Source organism: Venturia canescens, chromosome 2 (assembly GCF_019457755.1).
Source record: "Venturia canescens isolate UGA chromosome 2, ASM1945775v1, whole genome shotgun sequence".
NCBI lineage: Eukaryota > Metazoa > Arthropoda > Insecta > Hymenoptera > Ichneumonidae > Venturia > Venturia canescens.
The window spans coordinates 1,502,075-1,524,543 of NC_057422.1; the positions used below are offsets into that span (position 1 = coordinate 1,502,075).

At 43.2% G+C, this 22,469-nt stretch overlaps 1 protein-coding gene across 1 annotated transcript in view; it reads left to right on the plus strand.

The window, feature by feature from the left end:
* LOC122405875 (A-kinase anchor protein 200-like) overlaps positions 1 to 22,469 on the plus strand; it is a 58,236-nt gene that overhangs the window by 19,382 nt on the left and 16,385 nt on the right. Inside the window, exons 3-4 of the mRNA XM_043410930.1 lie at positions 3,327 to 3,494; positions 4,031 to 4,147. Of these exons, the coding sequence (XP_043266865.1) occupies positions 3,327 to 3,494; positions 4,031 to 4,147 (285 nt within the window). The remainder of the gene's footprint in view (positions 1 to 3,326; positions 3,495 to 4,030; positions 4,148 to 22,469) is intronic.

Sequence of the window (22,469 nt, forward strand, 5' to 3'; positions counted from 1 at the left end):
ATCTACGCATCCCGTTGAATGCCAGTTTCAATTAGAATAACGATAATGATCATTATCGAAGTGACGAGTCAATCAAAAACTGGAATTTTTTTACCTTAATACTCGACTCGATCGCACCAAAACTCTTAATGACCGTAAAAGTGCCAAGAAGCTTGCGACAATTACATATTTGTCGTTAAAATTTCCTCGAAAAGATTACGCTGAAGTTTTCAACGTTGGAGTTCAATGATGTAAAAAAAAGCTTCGAATAATTTCAGTAATTCAACAATTTCGTTCCCTGCCGAATGCGCAATTCGTAATTTTCCAGCGTGCACCGAAACTTTGTGAAATAAAAAAAAATTGGTCAATTACGAATGCCTCTTTTCGTTCGTTTCGTTGTACTCAAACGTTGCAGGCTTCAGCGTCGTCCGAAAAGCTGGCTGCTTTCGAAAGACTTATTCGAGCACTGCGAGATTTCAATCTCACATCTCCGGAGGCTTATCCAATTGGTGGGCTTGACGAGAGCTTTTCCGTATAATGATCAATTCCGATATCTGATTAGAGATAATTCAATCGGAAACGTGGGGTAGTTGATCGATAAGCGACCAAGTAGAAGGTCAATCCTATCACGAATTCACTCTTCGATTCACTTTGCTTGATTATCTTTCATTTCCTCGTCTTCAAATTTCCGTAAATAGAGAAAGAGGGCGAAAAATAAGATGTAAGAGTCCGGTTAGAGGAGAGCAGGGTGGTGGCTGTGAGAGTGCTCGAGGCAAGTTCGATCGGACGAAGGAAGAAGCAGGAAGGTGTGCGAGGAGGGAGGCAGAGGTGGGAGAATCCTTGGACGAAAGCCAGCAAGCCTTCGAGATGATTGAGGTCCGCTTCAAAGAAACGAGAGCGAATCGATCGTGTATCTCGAAGGATCAGGGAGCCTCCTGGCTTCGTCGAGCTGGCTCTTCTCTTCTTACCGAGGCTATTGAACGTTTTTGGTTACACGGAGGCTCGCCAATGGATTTACGAAAACGCGAGATCTCCATCTTTTCCTTTCTCTCCGTCCTCGTTCGATCGCTATACTGTCCTTCGATGGCGATAACGAATCTTCGCTGGGTCCTGTGTGTCGCCTCATTTTTCCTCCTATCAACTATATTTTCTCGTCATTTTTTCCACCGGCATTAAGGCCCTATATCCAAAGTGGTGGAGGAACGATTCTCGAAAGAGTTCAAGACACGCGAGAATCTTCGAGTCGAATTTTCTACGCTCTCCCCCAACCTCTGGTCCGTCTTGACTTTTTCCCATTCAATTCTTTTTCCCACTCCTCTTTCCGTATTCCTATACTCGCCGAGGAGGACGATGGAACTGCGGATGTTTTCCAATATCCAGTCGAACAGGCTTTTCTATTTGTCTCTCGTATTCATAGACGTAAGAGGCACGAGTTTGAGGGACGACAAGGAGCCGGAAGAGTGTGTGCACGCTACGAGGACTTCGCTTCACAAATGCTCCGGCCTCTTGCATTTCCGGTCGAATTGTCACTCGTGAAATGAAATAAACTCGGAAAACAATATCGTCTGCTGAACACAATGCTATCCGACGTATTGACAACTGGGGGGGGAAACTTCATTGTTCCGATTTTTTTAAATTCTATCATCATTGTCGTTGGTATTGTTATGGTTATTGTCGTTCGCACACTGTTTGTGTAGATTTACACCTGCCACAGGCCAAGATCAACTTTCTAACATTTTCGGAGCAAATAAATATTCGGTGTTTGTGAGCTCGCCGTCGATGCACCTGTGCACTGGGAGAATTATCATTTTTTGGCTCGGAAGTAGAAAGTTTCGCTTTTGAGGGATCGAGAGGTCCTCGCAATCGCCAAGACTCTGATAAACGTTTAGTTTAATCAACCAACATTTTTTTATCGACCTGCGGGGCTCCAACGACGGAGGAGCGAACACGGGAGCCCCGATGACGAGAAATTCGAATTGCAAAACGCCTCGGTTCACCCCGGCCGAAACGAATCGATCGGGAATCCGGTCGTGTTCCTTCCACACTCCGGAAGTTTGGAGTATCAGAGTTTTATTCGTCGTGTTGCCAGGGCTGGCTGAACCACGTCGCCTTGCACCTGCGGATGAAATACGACTTTTAGGAGCCGTAATTTCATTTGCGGTGTCACCTTAATTCCCCGTTTTTCAAGAAACTCTCGCAATCCCTTTTCGTCCAGTTTCGTACGATTTTTTCGTCCCTTTTTCTGCCTTCTTTCGCGTCCTCCTGCCTGCACGTACATGCCGAGACTTTCCTGGCGAAATTACCGCTCATTAAAGAGGAAAGCAGCCACGTGTTCTACTCTTATTCCTCCGTCGGTTTCTTCGCCTTAATGAACATCCTCGCTCGCTCCTTCGTAGCATTCTCCGCGAATGATTCGTTCCCTCGATCCTCCTTGTTTTTCATTCCGCTCCCGTTTTCATGTCATTTTTCACTTGATCTTTCTCAACGCGGCGTTTGATTGTCACCCTGCGCTGCTGGATTCTACGCGGCTTCTCGTTTGTCCCATTGCCCTCTGTGCGATTTTAATTAGTCCGGAATTCACCCAGTCAATTGAAACGAGACTGACCGCTCGTCGTCGCGTTTATGACAAACGTGAAATTCGTAAGGGCACGAGAACGAGCGCAACGAATATCGTTTCAATTTCACTACGATCTTCAAGTGCTTCTTCATTGCAAAATTTTCACGTTCCATTCTCCGATGACGCAGGCCCCGTGGAATTTTCGAATTACCAAAGTTTCCTCGCCGCTCGCTTCTCAGCTGGGGAAGCAGAAAAATAAGTGCAAAAATTACCCACTCGAAAAATCGTTTCAAGAAAGAAACTAACTGTTCGTCATTTCTCTACGTCACAATTCGAGTACGAATCATTTAATCCCGTTGATCCTCGAGAATAATTTTCTTTGGAGAACGAGCTGTTGATTAGTAAAAAAATAAAAAAGTGACGACTTAATACTCTCAAACCGTACAAATATTTAAATAACCGGAGAAAAAAAGCGTTCGATGCGAGGCTTCGACGGTCTTACGCGATATGAGCACCCGGGCTTGAGTCATCAGTGCTCGGATGAGTAACCGCTGAGCCCTCGTTCAGAGATGGCCCGAAGATCGATCGTAAAACAGTCCCCAACTGACGCGACTCGCACTTTTTTTTACGAACGAAAACACAAAATGAATCATAAGTAAATAGTTCACGTTCAAAAACACGGTTTTGACGTTGTTGGTAACGCTGTTTTGCGAAGAATCTCCTCAATAGGAATAACGCTGATTTTGTTGTCTATTTTGTCATTACATTGAGTTTTGCTTTATCATCACAGGAGGAAGAGACAAAAGCCGAAGATGCCAAGGTCCCCAAGGTAGAATCCCCGACGACTGAAACTCCAGCGGAAGGCGACGCCGAGGTCACAACACCCACCGAAGGAACACCAGCTAGCCCTACCACTGCCACTTCCCCCGAGAGCAAAGAAACGAAAAAAAAGGATAAGGTATTTATCATACGAATAAAGCTGCTCCTGCTCTCACAACCTTCCGCAGCGAAGATCAGTAAAAATCGTCGAATCGCGTCGGTCCTTGTGAGAAAGCCTTGAAGTACGAAAACACGAAGGCTGCAGAAATTTAAAAAACAAAACAGCAAACTCGTCTGTCCACCTGTTCAGTGAACTCGATAAATTTGAATAATTCTCGACCTTGAGCTTTCTTATTAAACTCTCAATTAACGACTCAACGAGATAGTAATTGCTCCGCGAACTGCTTATTTTCGTTGTTTCAGTGAGGAACTTGATCAACTTTGGTTGGGCCATTCGGAACTGCGGTTCGAATTTCCGAATAATTTTTATCGGTCGACAAAAACATTAAATTATTTCATAACTTTGACGAACGCCGAGCCTCTGTCTAGGTTTTTTATTCCAATTTTCATAAAGATTCTCTAATCGTCGCAGAAACAAATGTGAAAAGTGAAACGTCGTCGTTGATCGGCTTATCTCGGGGCGGTTGCTTTTTTTATATTTCTCATTTGTTACAGCTGAAGAAGAAGTGGTCCTTCAGATCGATCAGTTTCGGCAAAAAAGACAAGAACAAGCCAGCCCGCGACGACGCCCCTAAGAACGGTGATGTCACGAAGGAAGAACCTCTGGCAGAGGTAAGTTCGTCGCTATTTGCAGCAAAAAAAATGAAAACACGAACGATTATTTCTCCAAGTCAGTAACCCGCCGGAAAATTGATGAACGAATCCGTCGGTGAGTTGAAACGTCGAAGGAAATCGTAGGGAAAGCAGGGAGGAATCCTTTTGTCGTTCTCTTCGTACAGAATTCCCGCAGCGCGTGTATCTCCCTTTTCAATCGTTTACCACAGACAATGCACAGATTTCAAAGATCGGTGACTCGCCCGAACAGTGAAGATTTCCTCGAACGCGTCGCGGCGAGGAGTCGTAACGATCCCGCGTTCGAGCTTCAGCACCCGCTCCCCGTCGCTGGTTTTTCACTTTTACGAGGCGACACTTTTTCCACGAGCGTCAACGACCGTTGCGAACGGTCATCATTGTCCGCATTGAAACAAGGCGTGCGGGCGCGCGCGTAAAAGTACATTTTTACCAGGTCGCACACCGACTTTCTCATTCCATTCCAGCTTTTCCCTCCCCGTTCTTCTTCCTCGCTCATTTTTTCATTAGACGGACCTCATTTTTTCCGCGAATTGTAAAATGGAGAGAATTTTATTCCCTTTTTACTTCGCAATCCTCTTCGGAGCTCGCGAATCCGATAATTCAAATAAAGTCGTTGATGTCCGATAATTCCGACTCCGGATATACGCATCGATAAGTTATTGCTCTCCCTCCTCCGTTCCGTCAAACTCTCCCGGAGAGTCCGTCGCGCGCACGTACGCGGCCGTCTCAATTCGCGTAGGCGAATATGCCTCATCTGCCTTGATCCGAAATCCTGTGCGCGGGGAAGCTCCACAGAAATGAGACGATAATGGCGCGTCTCGACGGGCGCTCCTTGCGCGTCCTTTCATACACTCGCGTATTGAAATCTCCCGTGTGTTCGGGAGCCTGTACGCGAGTGTCTGTGAGAGGAAGGAGGGAGCGCGGGCTATAGCGGCGGGCAAGACCGAGAAGGATTTCAGCATTGGCATGAGTCATGGTTCTTCTCGTTGCTCAGATTCTCAGCACGATCGTACCACGCGACCGTAGCTCGAGCATCCGTTATGAAAAAGAAAAGAATAAAGTAGAAAAAGGCCCGCCAGGGAGGCGAGAGATGAAAGAGAAAGAGATACGAGTCTCCCCCCGTGCTGGAGGATGAAAAGAGAAAAGAACCGGCTTCGCTCTTGAATTATCCTCCCGACGTCCGTTTCCCATACACGAGCATCGATTTCTCGATCTGCTTACACCACCGATATTTCACCGTTCGCACGCTCCAATATCGAATAGAAAACAAATCAGTGCTCTGCACGTTTGTCCGCAACTTTACGCTCCGGGCTCTATCTGCGAAACGATAACGCGCCTGTAAGCTTCGTGTACACTGTAACTTCGAGTGCTTTCTTATCGGAGTTAATATTCGTTTGAGAGCCCACTCGAAAATCTTTGTCATTACTCTTTATTACACGCTCACCGAAATGCTCTTTTCTATCGTAACAGTAAAAGGATCGAATAGCCCATTCTCTCGGGATGATGACGCTGAAGTTTGCAACGTTCGAGTCCAACGGTACCAAAAAAAGTCGAATAATTCGAGCAATTCTCCACCAATTTTGTTCAATAGGCAAATTTGCAATTACAAATGTCTCTTTTCGTTAATTTCGTTGGACTCGAAGGTTGCAAACGTGGACATATGTGGACCTCCGGAAATGGCTCATTTCCCATTCGGAAACGAAATTTCCGATGAAACAAAGAGCTCGAGAAGCTTGACGAGACTTTGTCCCGAAGATAAATAACGCTCTAGGCTTGTTAATGAACGAGAAATAAGTGTCGATGAATTTCGTACCGATATCGAGCCTCTCGCTGATACGGTTCTCCGAAAGTGTTATCCACACGTTATTGTTGCGAGAGGAAACGAGGAGCCAATTCCAGGCTGCCTCTCGCACCCTTCTTATTCTTCGGCTCGTTCTCTATTGCGCTGTTGTTCTTCCACTTGGATGATTGCTCCCGGTGTCCCGTGGCGGCTCTCGAGAGTTTCAGAGCTGCCATCCTTCTCTTCATTAATTTCTGTTTCTGAGTGGGTAAAACATTTTGAGCAATTGCACACTCAGGAACGACGTATACAAAGTTTGCTCGACAGTTACTCGCTCTCTCCCTGCTCCGTATCAAGTTCATTCTCAACTTAATTGTACAATCGTGTCACCGATCACGAATTTCATTTGCATTCTCTCTTTCCAAAGAGCGCGATGTACCACGGTGGCTCAAATGCCAAGTACAGAACGAACCGGTATACGCTGAGATACACATCTATGTATCGGAGAATATTGCGGAGGCGACGACCGCGACCACCATCGCCGTCAATCGTTGGATTGCGTGTGCGGACGTTTTTTCTTCAGACATTGTTGAACCAGAGACGACTACGTAAACTGTCGTTTCAGTTTCTTTTCACTTTCTCCCCCCCTCTCTCTCTGTCATGGTTTATCGAGTCTCCGCAAAGTAGACGGGTGTTGTGTCCTCCACCTCTCCAGGTACGCCAACACGTGGAATAAAACTGGGAGTGGTTCTCCGCGTCTACGCCACGTCTTTTTCTCCCCTCCGTCATCCCTCTCGTATCAACGCGTGTATAAAATCTTCGTCGATGACCAATCTCGTGCGTTACACTCTGCAGGTTCCACGATCGTATATCCAAGACGTATAACGCAAGCTGCTTGTCTCTTTGCAAATCAATAATTAACTCTTCTATTCAGTTGGCATGACTCTCAGTGCGGAGGTCTTGTCTCGAAGCCGCCTTCGAATTTCCACTGTTCTTGCCAGTGTGCTCTCACGTTCGTTTTTTCGTATCACCTTTTTTTATCCATTTTTTTCCTACAATTTGGATCTATTGATACGCGTCGAAAGGATCGTTAATGAGTGTAATAACGGCAACGATCGACATCGAATCGCGATGATGATTCGAACGCTTCATCACTTCTCATCGTGGTAAATTTATTTGACGTTGTTTTAGCCAATCCCACCGCCATATTGTAACACCCTCGCGATACGCTTCAACGAGCCAAACTTCCCGGATATACTTACCTGCCGTACGGTTATTCGGTGTTGCCGGAAAAAGAAATGAACACACCGAGCTCGGGCCCTTTTCAGTCTCGCTCGTTCGAACAGAACGAGGTGCAATCCTCGTGCTCGCTCGCCCCTTTTGCCTTCTTTCCCCCGCACGACGCTCGCCGCTCTTATTTCGTTGAGCGGCGAGCCACCGCTACATCCTGCTCGTAATAGCGTTAACTCGAAAAAATTCTCAATCCCCTTTATTTAAATATCATAATTAAGTCATGGGACTCGGTGAATTATAACGCAATCTAAGGGATATAAATTCAATCAGAAACGTGACCGGAAAATCTTGAAGTCTCGAAATTTCGAAGCTCTTGTTTCAGAGAGCTGTCGCGACCGTATTATCGAACGCGGAAGATTGCAGCTGGGGAGTTTTTTACAGGAAATTTCATCCTCTACAAAATTCGTTCAGTGCCCAATTCTCGTATCTCCAACCGTTCCAGTGCCATCTCCGCTTGAAGAACGAGAGAGCCGAACGCATCGGTTTCAAGAAGAAAATGAAAAATAACGCTGTCACCAATGACTAATTCTGGTTCCAAGGCTATGATCCATATTTCACTGAAATCTCAACTCATTTCTAAGTAAATGGAAAATTGTAATGACCGTATCAATGGGCGGCTTAGTCATAGCTGAAAGAATCGAGGCAAATTCATTCATCTGCTTTTGTTCTCTGTCTCGTATCTTTTTTTTCTTGGTACACTCGTAGCGATCGTTCCTACTCACCGTGTCCGATTTACGCCACATAAATGAACATTCACCGCGAATACGATAATACTATGCCATTTCACGCATGTGACTCAGACCACTAGCATTTTCCATCAATGCATTATAAGGAGCCCGAGAAGAAGAGACTCGCGAATTCCCAGAGAATCTCACTGTTTTTCATCCTTTCCTTTTTCCCTTTTACTTTCCTCTGGCCTCCTCTCTCTATTCGTGCTTTCGTGCGAATGATACGAATCGTTATGTCACGAGAAGATCTCGGTCGAGCATGCGTGTAATAGGCACTCGTGTTGGGAAGTATACTAAGCAACAGTAATTGAGAGAGTTAAATAACTCTTCGCGAAGAAATAATCTCGTGGACACGTAAAGCGGAAATTTTATCTCCGCTACAATTCTATTTTTTTTTCTCAACACGTTTTCCCAATTTTTTTTCTTCTTCTACCGTTACAACACGAAATTTTGATCTCGTTCAACTTCTTTTTCCTGGATCCCCTGATATTAATCGGGCGATGACGCTGAAGTTTCCAACGAAATGATGAAAACAAAAAATAACCCTCCAATAATTCTCCAATTTCGTTCCCTCCCGAATTTGCAATTCTTAGTTTTTCTCGACCGCGATGCTTCGTGAAATAAAAAATTGGCGAACTACAAATGTTCTTTTCCTTCGTCATTTTTTTCTTCATATTTAATCTCGAAAAAAGTACTTTTTCAATATTTCTTGTGATGAAAAATGGGAAACACCAAACGAGATGGGAGGTGAATTTTCTCGCGTGTATCCTCCTGAACGTCTTTGATCCGAGGACTCGTTTGTCCAGAGAATTGAAATGCAGACATTATAGCGAACGAACAGGGAGAATTCGACGAGAGAAAAGGGAGATAGGGAGACAGAGATAGGCGTGACTCGCTGTCGTGTCTTTTCGTACTAATCACGTTGAGATAAGGAGGGCGCGGTACGAAACTCGTACATTCTATGTGCATATCTACTGAGATTTCCCTCGAGATCCTCTCCACTCGTATACACGTTATGTGTCCAGTAATCTAAATTTAAAACGAAAGTTATATACGAGCATTTATCGGGTCTATGGGATACATAAATAATGAACAACCGCGACTGTAACTCGCTCGAGAATTCCGTACGATAGATCATGAATTCTCGTTGATTGCTTCTCCGCTATCAGCTTCGGGATTGCCTTTCGTGTATGCGTGAAGAAACAGTTTAATTTGAAGCTTCGCCATTGTTTTTATTTAACTCGGTTTTGACGTTCGTCTTCAATAATCGTCGACGAGAGCGCTTTCGCGACGATGTTTTCTTTTAATAATGAAGATAACCGATGTTGAGGTCGAGAGAGAAAGAAGAAAAAAGACCGTTTTTCTCCCCAACGAACACGTTTTATGCGCTCGTAAATAAAAAGAGGCTAACGGTGCGCCGACACTCGAAGTAACCTCCGTGCCGTCGTCATAGACGCGCATTTTATACACTTCCCACATGTACGTACTGTTCGCAGAGTGCTTACAGAATGGAAAACCTACGAGGCGAAGCGGACTATCTACAAATATTGGAAATAAGTATTCTCGCAGTTACGACTGTGAAGACGTTTATGAAAATCATTGCGGACTCGCGTTTTTCTTCCTGCTTCGCCCCGGCATTACTTTTTATTCCAACCCTTAAGGTAGATCATGCCCGAAGGATCGTATTTTATGGGTGTCTGAATTGGATCGATTTTTACTTCCCAATTAAAGATATTATCACTTTAAATTAATGTCAGAGTTATCAATTCGAAATTGTAATTAAATTTTTTCAACTTATCCTTCGGCGAATGAAATAACAAGCCGTCAATTAATCGGGGGGATCCACCACTGACCGAACCCGAAATTTCATTCGTCCCTGGCCCTAAAATACTGTACTTTTTTATGTCAAAAATCGCATTAGAGAGCGCGAAGGGTAAACACAAAGGATCAAGAAAAAAGTATTAGAAAGCTATGACAGAAATGGACCAAGCCAAGAACAAATAAAATTCCGAAATAAGCAAACGCGAGGTTATACGAGTGCTCGTTACCAATTTAGTTGACAGCAGACAAGAAGCGTTCATTCGTTCTATGGAAAGAAAAACGATTTTTTTAAGCACGGTCCCCATACCCCTGTGTATTTTTCTTCATATTTAAACACGTTTGTCTTAATAACCAATAAAACGAACACTTTGAAATTTGATATGCGTGTCAGTCAGTGAACTACCTTAATGCGCGGAGTACTCTTCGTAGCAATAAAGATTCATTTTCCACGTGTTCTCAGTAATCGAAAACGTTTTCCGGTGAGTCATTGTCCGCTTGCGACGCACGGATTACTATTTCGTTGGAGATTCAAACGAATTTCTTACTAGGATCGATTTATCGCTCGTCAGAAGTATTCGTATATTTCCTAACGGGAAAATAACGATGATACATCGATTCGTGTTAGTCAACGATCGATTGATCGTAGTGATGAGTCTATGACAGCCGATCCACCGGAATATTTATATCAATCTCTTGTCTCGTAAGAAATTCGGCCATTTTAGTCCGCCGTTGATTTTTTCCCTTTGTCCGTTTCTCGTTTCCTCGACGACTTTTACCCATTTTCCGCGTCAGGCTTTCTTCCATCTGGTATTATAATTCTTTCTTCCGCTATAAATGCACGAAATGCACCGAGACTTTTCTCCCCGGCAGGGTCATTCCCACGAACACGAAAATCGCATCGAGGGTACTCACGCCTTTCTCGTACTTATGCGAGATTAAACGGCTTCGTGATCTCTCGGCACCTCGATCAATGTCACACTTTGTCCTCACCGCGAAGCCACACCCTGAACTCATAATCCTTACGAGGGCCAGTGAGGATTCTCTCCCGACGACTCTATTGTTCACTATTCTTCCCTCGTACTTTCCTGGGATTCGAGTCATTTCTTTGCTGCTTGGCCATGTTGGATGATGGAAAAAAAGCACGTCGGACAACCCTGTACATCCGCATCCGAGAATTTATCAATGTCTTTCGTCGACGCCTTTCGAAATGCTCTGGTCCCCCGAAGAAAAGCATAAAACGGCGCTCAAGCTTGCAACGTTCGAGACCGACGAGATTAACGAAAAAAACATTTGTAATTCACCAGTTTTTTATTTCACGAAGTATCGGTGCAGCTTGGAAAACTCTACGAATTGCAAATTCGGCAGGGAACGAAATTGAATAATTACTCGAATTTTTCGAGGCTTTTGTAGATCTTTTCGTTCAACTCCAACGTTGCAAACTTCAGCGTCATAGCATAAGCACAAGTTTTTCAAGAGTACACGCAGAAAACGAGGCCAAAAATCCTAGAAGAAAAACACTAGAAATATACTATCTCCGGAACAGTATAGATACTGGATTGCAGCGTTAATTCGAAGAGCAGCAACAACAATTGTTCTATCCACCATAGTAAAAAGTCCAATACCCATAATAATAATAATGCAGTTATAATAATTATGCAGTTTGGCTACTTTTCTGAAAATCAACGGAAGAAATTTTTTTTTTAGTGCCTAAAAAAATGTTTTCAGTCACTTCAAGGTAATTCTATCGCCAAACTTAGTTCATAAAATTAAAAAAAAAATTTTGTATGCTGTACTTAAACCTTTAAAGAGGGCTGTGTAAAATTTCAGGGTTGATTATCGACCTAATTCCAGAGAAATTAATTATTAAAATTGGTGGTTTTCGTGAAGGAATTTCAAAACAGCATACAAAAAAACTTCCGGTTGCTACAAAAGGGTATATTTGCCTAGAAATTCATAAAATTCTAGAAAAAAACTGCAATTCGTATACTCAACACTTGTCTCTAACACTCCCAAAAAAGTTGCCTTCATCGGCCTATTTTTTACGGAATATTAAGTTTAATTTGAAATTCCGGCATTGGATTTCCTACGACTCGCTATGATAAAGAGACACGACAGTAAGGCATCAGCTGAGTGTAGTCCTAACCTCAATTTGACAGATCAGCAAAAAAGAGATTAAACACTCACGAGTGGTCGAGTAGAAAAAGATGGAGAGAACCGGTGTTGCCAAACGTAAACTTGGGGATACTACGCGAATCGTTGGACTAACTTTTTTTTAATTTTTATAATTCAGTACGAACATTCATTAAAAGAATTACATATGGAAAATTTTACTTATTAGAAATAATTTTTTTCCCATATGTCAAATATTAATTACTATAAATCTCAACTATTAGCAGTGGTATGACTAGACTGAAGCAATAGAATTAACTTGAATGTTTATATTGTAAAATATACTAGGGCAACCCTGAAAAAAACTATATCTATGATAAAATGTGACATGTATTCGATGTATATTCGTGTATTTATCATAGAATTTACTATGTCGACAGTCAAAATTTGTGATTTACAATACATTTCCTCTTATCAGTGAGTGTCGATCTGACACGATGAATAACACTCGAAAACAAAACAAAATATAGTTCTCACGTGCATCACTTTTTGCTATGCACATAAAGCTGTTTAGAATTCACGTGACGAAAAAGTGAAAAATTAAAAAATCTGTAATCGGTGCCTAAATACTTTGAAAATTCTTGGAAAATAATATATTTCTCGCTGTACAAAACGAATTCGTTTCCTCCGTGTAGGAAAACTTTGAGAAAACATTTCGTTCAGGAAATTCGATTTCAATTGCTCTTAGGTTCAACGTCGTGGAAGATAAATTTGGCGAAATAAATTTGAATGTAATTTAAAGTGAGTGAAATGGAACGTCGGAGAATCGTGGGTTCCAAAAAATTTGTCAAGAAAAACGAGAGCACTCGACGGACCCCTAGAACACTCGAGGAGCCAATGCTTTTAAAATGTTCTGACGTTTCGAGCCAAAGATTCGCCATTCACCGTATGGAATGCATTCGATCAAACGGTCACATAAAAAGTAGATTTAGGTGGACTTTCAATGGGAGGGAAAGAAGGATGGTCGGAGGAGCGAGTTCGCCATTGCTCGATTCGGAAGATCGAGCAAGCAAGTGGCGAGATATGTGGTCTATCGCGTGTGTAATATCGTCGTCCGCGGCACGGCATTAGCCTTTCGCTGCACATGCAACCGCTCGCTCGTTCGCTCGACCGAGATCGAGCCGGCAAGAGAAAGAGAAACTGGCATATTCGCTCGTTCGAGCGGAAAAACCTCCGCGAATTTATACACGTTGAATACCTCCGCGACAAAAATTTCGCAACGGCACACGTTTTGAGAGAGGTCACGTTTCGGATGTCGTGACTTTTCGTTTGATAACGGTCGCTTTTTTTTTTTTATTTTTTTTATTTTTTTATAGATTTCTCTAAAATGATACGTTTCGTGACAGATCGACGAGCTCTCAATGCTCCCTCCGAAGTAGCATTTTCTCGACGCTCGATCGCGACCCTACACTTTTACTTTTTCAAAACAAAAGTTTCTTTCGGCTTTTATGCCGCATATTTTGGAAAATAAATTCCGAAAACACCGCAGATAGAAAAGCGATTGCCAATTTGGAGACTCAGGGTCAACCTTCCTCCGATTGGCTCGGAATTTTTTTCTTTTCGCGCACGTGTGGGGCGTGTGTGTATAGTTGCGTCGAAAAAAAATACAAATTTTTGCAGCACGTTGTCAGGAGACACGCGTTCTGAGGGTTGCGACGCTGAAACCGGTTTCGTTCGATGCACACGGCCCGTACAATGCGCGAGGAAGAAAGGAAATTGACGAGCTTCTCATTATTGTATTCACTGCTTCGTATAGATGTGTCCCGTGCAAAGAAGTTTGAAATTTCGAGGGTGAAAGCCTTCGCATTAGTTCGCAAAATGCTCGCAGTTTTCCGCCCATATATTTTTATCAATAAATCCGTACTCCCGGATCCATTACACCGAGGACGCGTATTGAATTTGCTTCGGAGCTCTAAACCTCCGGAAACGATTCCTAGACTCACAACCCACGGGGAAAATCCAGTTCGAATGGAAATTCAGCAGCAAAAATCGAAAATATGAGCGAAAGTATCGTGGCTCAGAATTCTCGCACAACTTCCGCGGTGCCCCTGTCGCGCGCAACACTCGTCGACGACCTTTATAAAGACTGTTGAAAGGTAAAAAAGACACGCGGTAGGTTCGTTGATCGCGAGCCAAGGCATAGACACGGAGGTTCAATGGAATCGATAAAAATGTAAAATTTCCTCAGCGCGCACCCAGCCCGAACTCGGTCTCACCTGAACATCGATAAATTCGATGTATCGATGCGAGACTTACCCCCTCGACATTCCATCGAGTACGTCTGTCTGGCTTGGATGCGACAGTCACGCGATAACCCGCAACGTTTCAACCACAGGAAAGGACTCACACCCACCGCGCCACCCTTGAGTTTCTTTACCCCAGACAAGCCAACTGATTCGGAGCTTACGCGAGCTCGCGGCCCACACACGCGTACACATCCGACAGCGCACGGATGGGAATTCTTCGAATAAAGGCTCCGTTATTGGATTTTCGTATATGGGACTGGAATACTCGGTGATTTTGCCGCCGACTCGCTTTTCTGACGCCGAAGCTCTCGCGTCTGTGTCCGCATATTGACGCGCGTATGCTTCACAATCATATTTTCCGTGTTCGCTCCGCACCGTGAAAATTTCCATCCGTTGAGCACGCATCTCTCCCGTGAATGTTGAGCGCGCCGGGGCATTTTTTTCTCCTCAAATCCTCGAGCTGCTTAATGCGAGACTAACGATCTGACTGGAAGTTCGCACATTTCTCTCTCGCTCCATTTCATCGGGTTAGGTCCTTGAGAATGAAAGAAATAATTCACTCGTTGCGGGGACGAGAGGCAAACTAGAGACGAAATACGAAGACGCGGAAATTGAATCGTCCTTGATTCTCTTTTTCCTCCTTTTCCTGGTCGTTTTTTCGTTTCCAAAATTTTGATCGTTCTACCAAAGGACTCGATGGCTTGAACCGAGGATTAAAAAATGCGTCAATTATTTCCGGGAATTTTTTGCGGATCCTTTTTTCGGGACGAACGTGGAGCAGTGCGAATCCCAATTTTTCATGCGTTTTTTCGCACGAGTCTGTGCGAGTCATCGAAGGCAGAGGGATGAAAATAAATCGGTGGAGGCTCCGGACAGCTTCTCTAATAGTTGAAAGACCGCTTTAGAGTTACGGGATTCTTAAAGAGCGTGGAGCCAACCTTTCGAAGTTGACCTGCGAGACGAGACATCGACGCACGTTTCTCCACACTAATGATACTCTTCCAACCCATTACTAGCGTGAGTTACGTAACTTGGAGAACAAAAAGAGATGGATAGACGGTGAAAAAACGATTTTTTTAATCGACGCCCAGAAAGGGTGGTATTTAACCCGCGGCAACGCGCTCGACGCCGATTGTTACAAAAGACTTGTTGTTTTTCATTCAAGGGCCGCTTGTATCTCTCGCTTATTCTGTCTTTTTCTCACTCCTCTGCCCCTCTCGTCACGTACCGAACTATAGTCATATTCCACAATCTAAAATTTATCCCATTCGAAATGTAATTTAACCCGATAGTAATTTTTTGCTTCCCGCAACTCTTTTTTTTTTTTTTGAACAAGCTTAAACATATTAAAGTAGATTATGCTCGAAGATCGGACCGATTTTTACTCCCTAATTAAAGATATAATCAATTTCGTAAGAATCATTATGTGGAAAGATGAACGATTTTTCATTCACAGTCCCTATAACCGGCGTGTGTATTTTTCTTCATATTTAAACACGTTTTTATGTCAATAACCAATAAAACGAATCCTTTAAAATTTGATTCGCGTGTCAGTCGACTACCGATTTAAACTCTGTAAATTTCGAGACTTTCTTAAGAAAATCGTTTCGCGTGTGGACTACCTTAATTGCATAGAATTTCTATCTGAATGAATTTCCATGTAAAATTCTTTACCGGAAATGATTGCGATCGAAAAAAAACAAAAACAAAAACAAAAACTTTCGAAAATACAAATTTTTGTATAATTTCTACAAAATTGTCATCACAAAATGGCCTCTTACATTCGACACCGTACCGACGAGGGATACGCGGACGCGCATGTACAAAATTAACATTGTAAATAAACCGGCTTTGGTTTCTAATGAGGGGAGCACGTTAACGCGTTGACCCTGGTTAATAAACTTCGGACTTTGTTCCCCCGCTGTTCGATTACTCGAGCGATTTGAAATATTATTTATTTTAATATTTGCGCCCATGAAACGTATGCGATGCGGTATGCGCCGTTGCGCACTGAATCTCTGTTTCTCGTAATTAACGGTCGAGTCACTATCTACCCCTCTGCGCGGATCGACTCGGAGAAAAATAACTAGCGCAAGAGACGTCTCGCTCCTTGGAGAGGCGGCAACTGACGAGATACTCATCGAGGCCAAAACAATACGCAATTATGGACTCATCGGTTGTGAGAGGAGAGAGCAACATGAGACTGAACAGAATTGAAAAAGATTGAGAGAAGTCGTTGGCTCGTAGCCAGAACTCTGCGTTGCCAGCAAAACATGAGAGCTGCTGCGAGTTTACAATTGAAAGCACACTCTGTTCCATGCTTTTCAAATCGAGTTGCGATAAAAATTTCATCGTGATTTCCACGTGCCATTGAGGCGCGATGTCCGATCGATAAGAAAATCAAGTTTTCTTTTAACTCACTGAGCGAGTTGCGCAACAAAACATTTTGACAAGGGCTCAACGATTTTTTCCCGAAATAGAGCTTCCCGTGGCAAAAATAATCGAATCGGTTTCCAATGCGTAATTCCGTTCGAGGTCGAGCAAAAATCGTTTTTTTTTTTAAGGTCGCTCTAACTTGAGCGAGCAAGTGTCGAACGAGGCTTCCTGGCGTTGAACGGATTATCCCGGCTTTTCGGTATCAGACGAGAAATCCGGCTAGTCCCTGCTACGAATTCGGAGTGTAAACTTGGACGTACGAGTTGGTTATTGATAGTAGAAAAGGCGTATCTCGGCTCCTTTTCAATGTTGAGCAAATTGGGGTGTGCTCCTCCGCCTTTGGGCTACCGGTCTGTATATATATTTTTTCCCTCCTTTCTCAGCTCGTTTGCGGATCCTGCGAAGCCCCTCACTTTCCCATCTTTCCTCCCCCTTCTCATTCCCTCGTTTTTTCGCTTACTACTTTTCCGCATTTTCTCTATCCCCGCCGTTATTCCGGGCGATCGTGTCCAATCGCTACCTTCGGTATCGGGCGAGATTGAGCTCGTCGTTCTCGCATCCAATAACACAGAGAGCGAAAGAGCAAAAAGGACGCGCGTCACGTTGCTGCCTGGCGATCAGAAACGAATCGTTCATCCCGCCGTTAAGGTTGCTTCGCACGGAGTAACGTATATAGAAAAACGATCAAGCACCGTTCGTATTAAATGGATCGAGACCGTGTAAAGGCGGGAAAGAGAAATAATGGAAAATAAAAAAAGGGGGAAGAAAGAGAATGGGAAATCCCGGACGCTGAGTCGCGTGGAATCCCTTTTCTCTCTCTCTCGATGTTTTCTCGTGCTACTTATGGTAACAGAACCTTAATCGATTGCTCCTATTAGTGAGGAGCTCACGGATATATAGCCCTTTTAACTCGGCTATATCTCATCGGCAAATCTCCATTTTCTGCTGATGAACTCGCCGATCAGAGTGGAATAGCCGATGCCATTGAACCGTGAAACGTTATACCGAGGTTTAGCCAAGTATCTCGTATCGGGAGATCGAACAAGATTAGAGATTGCCTTTGTTCCGTTTATATATCTTTTGTTACATAATTCCGTATTACTTTGCAAAAAATTACCGTCAGGAATGTCGCTGCTTTCGAATGTGCGCGAATAAAACGAAACTTTCATTTACTATCTTACGAAATACAGAAGTAAACAAAATGTCGATACTCTCATTTGAGCGCACAGCGGCGACATAAATTTCGTAAATTTAAGGAAGTTCACGCGAATCTAATGGAAATCGAAAATTCCAATTTTAAGACTTGAAATTTAAAAATATGCTAGAAATGTACAGCGTCCATCTATTCCCGGAATTATTATAGGATCTACCGTCTAGTTGTCGATAAAATAATTAACGAAAATCACATTTTTTAAGGGTTATACACAGACCCTTAAGGCAGAGGCACACTTCCTGTGCGATTATTTGGATTCAATGAAATTCCTTCCAACTTTGAAGAGCCAAAAACGAGAATAAGAAAATAAAATGGTTTTAGAAATCAATGAGGTCTCGAGAAGAAAGCCTTCTTACCGGTGCAAATTACTTGGGAATGGAAAAAGAAAAACACTTATTTGAGGTTAATGCGTAATAACGACATAAACAGTGGAAGGTTTGACAATAGCATGAGCCAGCTGGTTTAAAATATAGATATGCATACGGATATAAATAGAAAATGGCCGTTGTCACATTTTGCTTGACGATTTTACTATACGAAAGTATTTAAACCGCAATCATTATGTTAAAAATTCATTAATCTAAATGAATAAGTTACACATTATTTTAATAATTGGAAGAATAAATTTTAATCGTTTCTTTGATTATCGAAAGAGCGCAACAAAAAAGTTGAGTTGCTTTTTTGAATCACAAGTAACGCATGATCTTCATCAAAGAGGATTCGAGCACGCGTCTTCGTCAGCTCGCGGACACTCGTGTGATGGCGCGTTTTAACGAATTATTAAACTCAATGTGTACTCGCATCGGCGAGTCCGAGTCTCGAGTTGCTCGCACCGTTTCGTATTACCTCGGCTCGTTTAGCCGCGCTCCGATAGCTCGAACAAACGAAACGAGATGTCCGATCATCCTATACGTACTCGCAACTCCTTTTTATCGCTCAAATTTTTCTCCGTGTTGACATTGACGAGTTTTTATTCTACGGCAAGAACTGCGTCGTTTTTTCTCTTCCTCTCTGACATTTAACACTGATTCGAACGATCCTACGCTCGCGAACCCTCCTCGAGAATCGCAAACAAATGATAATACTCTATCAGCATGTCGGCAATGTTCTGGTCGCTCAGCAACGCTCGGACTAATAAATTATCGATATGAAAAATTCCTCAGTATTCATGAAAAGAGGTCTCCTCATCGGTCCCCGGGCTAAAAAATTCGCAGAGTAGGCGAGAGACGAAAGTTTTTCCAAATAGTATAAAAATTAATGACGCTGAAGTTCCCAACGTTGAAGTCCAACGAAATGATCGAAAAAACTCTCCAATAATTCCAGTAATTCTCCTATTTTGTTCCCTGCCAAATTTGCGATTCGTAGTTTTTCAAGCTGCACCAACGATTCGTGAAATAAAAAATTGGCCCTTACAAACGTTTTTTTGTTCATTTCGTTGGACTCCAACGTTGGAAACTTCAGCGTCGTAAAAATTATTCATGTTTTTTCAAGTGGTTTTCTGTCCATTCGGATCTTTGAAAATAACGAGTTCTGCAATTCCAAAAAGCCGGACGAATAGCAACGACGAATGTTTTAATTAACCGCTGAGTGCGGTAAAGGCGTTTCACCCTGTTTCCATTTGCCTCATCTCAATCGCTCGGAGAATGAAAGCGCATGATAAAGCAGATTCGCGTTGTACCGTCGTATGTATGGAAACTTTGTGAGTTTTGAGGTGAGGGAGTCCTGGTGGATTTGGGCGGCGTCTAGTATCGAGCGCCGAGACGCCGGGACGCGAGCAGAGCTGTTGCCATGCCAACCGGCAAACTCTCCTCGCCCTTCTCTCTCTCTCTCGCTCGCACTGTTGCTTTTACTCTGTTCCTCCGGCTTGTATGGTTAGAGCAACCGGAACGGTGGGCATAGACAAATAAAACTGATTGTTTCATGCGTGTTGAAAGATGAAAAAAATGTTGAATCTTGTCGAAAATGCAAATTCATTTGTCCCACTGACTGACGCTTCGGGGAGCCCCCAAAATCTATTTTCATTGATAAATTCCTGGATTATTGAATTTGATTGAAGTTCGAACGAGCCTGAAGAATTCGAACCGTGAACGAGTCGATTAATATATTGACCGCTGTTGCCCTCGCGAGGAGGACGAACCCCGATGACGGGTGACCGGCGCGGTTGCCCATTCGTTCACATTCTCTTCGAGCACAATAAGAATCAAACACATTTACATATTTTTATAAGAAATAAGATTCTACAGACAAAAGAAATCCATCTTGTACTTAATTTTATGGAATTTCGAAGACCGATCCGGTGCGGCGTCGAAGACGACGGAGTTAACTCGATCTTCGAGTAACACTTTGACGAAGGTTACAGAATTCCCACGCCTAATTGAATCAGACCTGCAAGCATGAAGCCGAGAGAAAGGGAGAAAGGCAGAGAAATTAATATCGCCTTCAGAGAAGAGAGTATCTGAGAAACAATTATCCCGTTATTCAACAAATGTTTTTAAAAAAATAGCGAGTACACGAGCGCTGGTTTGACCTGGCAACAGAACGATTTCGCGATTCATTACACCAGACGTTCCATTTTTTCTCATCAAAACATAAATTTATGAAAAATTGAGTAACAGTTTTTTTTACAATTTGGAAGCCTAAAAATGTAGGAGGGACCGCTTGTCGTTGTGTAATATCGAAGAAAGGAAAGACCACGAAAAAACTTGTTATGCCACGCCTCGTGTGAGTAAACAACGTTGCCCCTTGCTTCATAGCAAGGGGCTGAAAGTCACGAATTTCATTTACCAATTTTTTGTCCTTCTCTGTATTAACATTCAACAATTATCTGTAACACGAAGCAACACGAACGCCAACAAATAGAAAAGCGATTTGGGAAAAGTCACATTCGATCGAAGTCTTGCCAAGCAGTTTTTCTTTGGAAAAGCTTTGTTCCGATATTCTTGAGGGGAAAAAGCTCTCTCGCAGGCTGAACGAACTTGAGTAATTGATAATCGTACAGGTTTTTAATTTCATCAATTTTTCGGCTGCCCGTGGCATCGCGAATGATCGCCGATGGGGAGAAAGCCGGCTGCGGTCGGCTGGCCCTTTTTGCCAAAAAATGAGAATTATTTGACCGATGATCGATGTAAATTTCGGTGAGATTCGATGTACGGAACGCGCAGTTGACTCGAGCCGAGTCCTTTTTTGAAGACGAATGTTTTCCCCCGTTTGCAGGGTGGAATCCTCACACGCGAAATGATAAAATCAATATTGCCCTCTGTGTACGTTTCACTACCACAATTTTCAGTGTAGCTGTTCAGTCTGGCTTGCTTTTGGCGCGCGACCCTCTTGAGAGTCTCCGAGAGAGCGAAAAATGACTCTGAATTTGTGCGTGTATGCGAGCCGCGGGGGCGTGCGACATGAAAGCGAGAGATAGATGGAAAGAGGACGAGAGAACGTGATAGCAGAGAGAATATAGAAAAGAGATTGTCCGACGTGAAACTACCCTCGGGCTAAGCAAGTGAGACGAGGGTGCGTGCAAATCGTGCGTGCGGCGACACACGGTCATACCTCCTCAACTTCCGGTTGGTGCAAATTTCGAAGGGACTTTTACACGTGGCATATCTCTTGGGGAAGAATCTCGTGACTGCGCGTAACAACTCGTTCGAGCTCGAGTGTAAAAATGAATATTCCGATGTTACGAGTTAAGGCTGCTTAACGAGTGACTCAATATATTGAGGGGGAGTTATTATTTTTTTCGTTTGCTATTCACTTCATCGATTGCGTAATGCCTCGTTTATCCGATTGCGCTCACCACTGATTAGTATCGTTCGGATAAAATATTTCGTTATACTTTATGCGAGCAGAGGATCGTTAAAAATATATAAAAACTCCTCATTATTTTCACGTTCTCATAGAACTCGTAGAAATCCCGGTGAACAATTGATCATCAAGTGCTGCTGTGCGCATCAGCGTTATTTTAAAATTCTCGAGATTTTACGAGGATCACCTCGTGACTGTTCATATCCGACTCACGATATTGTGCGCCATACGTATTGAGACAGGGAAAGCGAATGATTTACCGAGCGATAACGGTTTCCCCTTCGTCAACTGCGGAGCGCACATTTGTCTCACACTTTCGTAGCTCGCAGCTCTGTCTCTCTCCAAGCCTGTTAAATTTACGGTAGGCCACGCGACCACATGTTTCGGCGACGGTGAGACACGAAGAATACTCCAAAAATGGAAAGTCAAAATGAACCCTCGAGAATAAAGAGATTTAGTACAGCGATGATTCTGAAAAAGGGGTAACAACCTTTATTCCTCGCATCACACCATTTCGATAAAATGTGCTATAAAAATGGCAAGGATTTGCCAACTTTGAGGACGCACAGGCGCGAAACGACTGTTCTTAGATTAGCACTCTAATTTTTTTGTATCTTACAATCCAAGATTTCTTTTCTATGCGTGTGAAATTTCAAGACCCCTCATCGATCGTTTGCTTGAAATATTAATAGTCGAAAAGTACAGAAATTAACGTGTCGCTTATGGCGACACGTTGACAATTATCAGATTGTCAATGGAAGTGACGGCTGTACTTTTCAGGGTTATATTTGGTGATCTTTGATCTAATCCGTCA